The 4,702-nt window shown below is 27.6% G+C and overlaps 1 protein-coding gene across 1 annotated transcript; it reads right to left on the bottom strand.

Moving 5' to 3' along the window:
- Window positions 1–2,752: 2,752 nt before the first annotated feature.
- Window positions 2,753–4,186, bottom strand: LOC107031801 (UDP-glycosyltransferase 75C1-like). Its single transcript, XM_015233280.2, has one exon. It carries the CDS (start codon window positions 4,184–4,186, stop codon window positions 2,753–2,755), a length of 1,434 nt encoding a protein of 477 aa, XP_015088766.1.
- Window positions 4,187–4,702: the final 516 nt, after the last annotated feature.

Raw genomic sequence — 4,702 nt, 5'->3', positions numbered from 1 at the left:
TAGATATTATCAATAAATATGGCCTAATAACCCCTAAAATGTGAAGATAAATTGATCAAATGATGACATGTAACATAACAAATTGTATTACACAATTAAAACTTGATCATGCATATAAAATCACATTCAATTGACTTGTATTTGTGAGGGAGCATAACTCATATAATACTATATCCATTACATTTGTTTCATCATAATGATTCCGACTTATAATAATGAAAATTTTTCAATTTTTGTGAAACAATCCAAATATAAACTTTTACAATCATATTTACCAAAAAAATATAAAACTAAAATTATTTTAATTCTAAAAACTTCAAAGAGTCTAATATTTTTCTTTACAAAATACCTAAAATTGGGACCTAACATAGGTTCGAACTCGTGACCTAAAGACTATTCGTTTAAGCTTTAACCATTCGCGTTGCAATATCATTTGATCATAATTACGAAAGAAAAATTTATTTGATATCTTTATATCAGTTGTTTATTGAATGTCACTAGAGAATTTAAAATGATATGTTATCAATAAATATAGTTTAATAACCCCTAAAATATGAACACAAATCAAAGGTTGACATGTATCATAACTAATTATATTACACAATTATCACTTGATCATACAAATATAATCACATTAAATTGACTTGTATTTGTGAGCGAACGTAATTCATATAATACTATATCCTTTACATTTATTTTCATCATAATGATTCGACTTATAATAATGAAAAATCTTCAATTTTTGTGAAAAGGATCCAAATATATATAATTTAAATATTAAANTTGAAAAGGATCAAAATATATATAATTTAAATATTAAAAGCTTCAAAGAGTCTAATTTTAAAATTTTGCGAGGGAACATAATAACTCATATAATACTATATCCTCTACATTTATTTTCATCATAATGATTCGACTTATAATAATGAAAAATCTTCAATTTTTGTTAAAAGGATCCAAATATACACATTTACAATCTTATTTACCAAAAAAACAATAAATTAAAAATTATTTAAATCTTAAAAGCTTCAAAGAGTCTAATTTTTTTAAAAAAAATACTTAAAATTAGGACCTAGTCTAGATTCGAACTCGTGATCTATTGACTATTTGTTTAAACTTTAACTATTCTTTCTGTAGTAGCATTCAATCATAATTACGAAAGAAAATTTATTTAGTCTCGTTATATCAGTTGTTTAATGAATACCACAAGGAAGATTAAAATGAGATATTATCAATAAATATAGTCTAATAACCCTAACAATATGAAGATAAATTGATCAAAGATTGACATGTACCATAACTAATTGTATTACACAATTATAACATGATCATGCATATGTCATAATTTTTGTGTTCCTTGATAGTAGATTAGACATTGATTTTTTAGGATAACATTTTTTCATTCTATTATTTTTATTAATAAATGGTCTGTAGTGATTTTATATATAACATTCTTCAAAATTGAAAAAAAATTGTTCTGTTTTTTAGTATTCACGTGCTTCTCTTTATAATAATCAAATTTTATTGCATTTACTTAGTAGTTAGATTGCTTTTTGCTGTTGATATAACTCGTAATTTAATTGGTTATTTTTATTTAAATTAAATATTAACAAGACATCATAATATATCGTCGTTAAATCTTTAATATTGTAAGAAAATAAAATCGTTTGAAATAATTTATCATATTTCATGAAAATGATTAAATTTTTAGATAATGCATAATTTATTTTTTGTTTTTTTTGAAGGATCCTAGTAGATGTACCTTTAGTATCATATATTTTTTAGAATTCCACAAAAATTAAATAGCAAGAAAAATAATAAAAGTTAAAGTTATCTATTCATTAGTGATATAAACTGAATACTTTTTTTTTTTTGGATTTCATATTTTCCATGAATAAAATTATATAAGTATGGAAGTAGAGAAATTTGGAACATTAATTTGAAAAGAAAAGTCAAAGAAAACAAAGTAAAAGAAAAAGGTAAGAAAGAGAAAAAAATCGTTTAAAGAAGAGAGAGAAAAATGAATTTGAGTCATTTTCTGGGACCCAACACTTTGCATATGACACAATATAAATGGAGCCTCATACAAGTATATGGTCAGCCACCTCTTTTGCAGTGTGAACGAAAAAGTAATAATTATAGTCTACTCTTCAGAAGTGCTTTTACTTTTAAAGAATAGTGGTTTACTTTTGAGGGTAATTGGGGTATAAAAAATTAATGAACTTACCCAATCACCCTTAAGTTAGTTTTTTTTGAGAAATTACAAAATTACCTCAAATTTTCTCCTATTTGTTGCTTGTGTCATTTCACGTCAAAATAGTGTCTTGCCAAATATATTTTTTGTTAACTTATTAGGGTCCTATTATTCATTGAACTAATTCTTGTTTCGTATATTCGTGCACCTTTTGTGCTGATGTGACACCTTAAACAAAATAATTTTTTTATGTTTACGCACAATAGTCTTTCACATGTAAAATTTTTAAAAAATATATAAATTAAAGGACACTTTTTTTAAAAAAATAAATTAACATAATTTACTTAAAATGACTAAAAGTGGAACAATAAGAAATTAATGAAAAAAACAAAAATATAAAGTAAGAAAGAAAGTGATATAAGTATTTCAGAAACAGAAAATAAATCCATTATGAATAATTTCGAAGAAATACACTATTTTTTCTGAAACGAAAAAAAACTTTTAAAAAGTCTTATTGATTACTTGCTATTTTATTGAAGTCATCTATTCATAAGTGATTCAGTACTCATTGTAACCAAGTAAAATCTCATTCGCAAAATCCTTGAGATTCACACTTGAAGTACCATTTTCCTTCGTAGCTTCCTTAGCTAAATCACTCCATTTCTTGACATTTCTTCTTAATTCTTTCCCTTCTTCACCGTCCCCCATCACAATTGTGATACATCTATTGAACTCATCTCTTTTCACGACACCGCCTTCACTAACATTAACTCTAACACCATTCTTCCAAATATCTTGAATGAGTTTTGCATTACAAACTTGATCGTTCCAGAGTGGGCATGCCACGATAGGTACCTTAGATGCTATGCTCTCTAAAGTTGAATTCCATCCACAGTGAGTCAAAAAACAACCAACAGAAGCGTGTTTAAGAACTTCCACTTGCGAGCACCAACTCACTATCTTCCCCAGCTTTTCAAGTTCGTCTTTACAACTCAACTTATCCTCCATCTTATCCCCATCTTGTCCTTCCCTAATCACCCACAAAAATGGCCTCCCACATTTCAACAATCCGTGACCAATCTCCTCCATCAATTGAGTTGATATTGTCGAGTAACTACCAAATGCTATGTAGATAACTGATCCCTTGTCCTTTGAGTTCAACCAATCCATATAATTTTTTGAACGAATCTCAATCATATCAGCTCGGAAAGTATTATCATCAATAAATATTGAAGGGATTGAAGGCCCAATTCCCACCATCTTCACATGCTTCAGAATTCTCAAAGCATCAGATTCCAAAGCATCAAAAGTGTTCACCAGAACTCTTGGATTTTCTTCACTACTCAACATCTCAATTTGCCTCTTAATAGACTTAACTGCCCAATTGGAACTCTCCACGTTATCAAACACAAAAGAAGGACGATCAATGGGACTAAGTGGGGGCAATCCTGGTAACTCTATTATTTTATCCTTAGCATCACTGTTTTTGAAATAATCAGAATACTCCGTGAATCTATAATAGTAAACATCAAAAACTGTGGCAGGTTGGATCCAAAATAATGTAGATGGGATATTAATTTTTTTGGCCACTAAACCAACCCATTCCATTATTATAGTGTAGATGACATGTGAAAAAGGGGTACCATTTTTTGCATTTGACTGGATCAAATTGAAAATGAATTTTGACCCACGGGACTTTACTGAAGAATAGAACATATGAAAATCATCAACTGAACTTAACTGGAATTGTCCATCATAGCCATCAGAGAAAGGAGCAAAGCTTAAGCCTTCAACATTTGGGAGGTTTTTTATTTTACTGAAAGCTGATAGGCTCGTGGTTAAAGTGACTCCAATGCCTAAATTGATTAATTGCTTGGAAAACTGAAGACATGGATTAATTTGGCCTTGTCCAGGGAATAGTGCTATAAGAACATGAGATTTTTCAATCTTCAAATTTTTCATGTTTTGGGTGGTGAAAAAAGAAGTATCCATGAAAGAGAATGAGGATTTTAGGCAGGAGAATCTTTTTAATTAAAAAGGCGTTTTTGAACTTGCTTAGTTACAACTGATTAAGGTCAGACATATATATACTAGTAAATAGATTGTTCTAGATATAAAAAAATCTAGGAATTTTATTATATTTCTTTAAATGTCTAGCTTAACTATTAAGTTTTGAGATTTATATATATATTTATCAAATAAAAAAAATATCAAAAGATATTTTACTCAAACATTCTAGAAGCTCCAAAAAGTATTTGTATTTATTATTATTCCAAAAATAAACTTAATCATTCAGCAACAAATAAAACAAGTTATTCATGAATACTTTATAGTAAGTAAAAATAAAACAAATATAATGATAGCAAGTAATATGTTTTATTACCAAATATAACATGTTCTGACAATTTAGAGATGCAAAAATCAAATATTTTTATTTTTCCATGAATCGTCATTATTATTCTGTAAAAAGAGGCAAGAACTGCATGAGTACTTTAGTCTAAGAAAAAA

Source organism: Solanum pennellii, chromosome 1 (assembly GCF_001406875.1).
Source record: "Solanum pennellii chromosome 1, SPENNV200".
In the NCBI taxonomy this organism is placed as follows: Eukaryota; Viridiplantae; Streptophyta; class Magnoliopsida; order Solanales; family Solanaceae; genus Solanum; species Solanum pennellii.
This window is presented reverse-complemented; position numbering and strand designations above follow the sequence as displayed.

Excerpts from the sequence above, each read along its gene's own strand:
- LOC107031801 (XM_015233280.2), bottom strand. The coding sequence starts at position 4,186 with ATGGATACTTCTTTTTTCACCACCCAAAACATGAAAAATTTGAAGATT.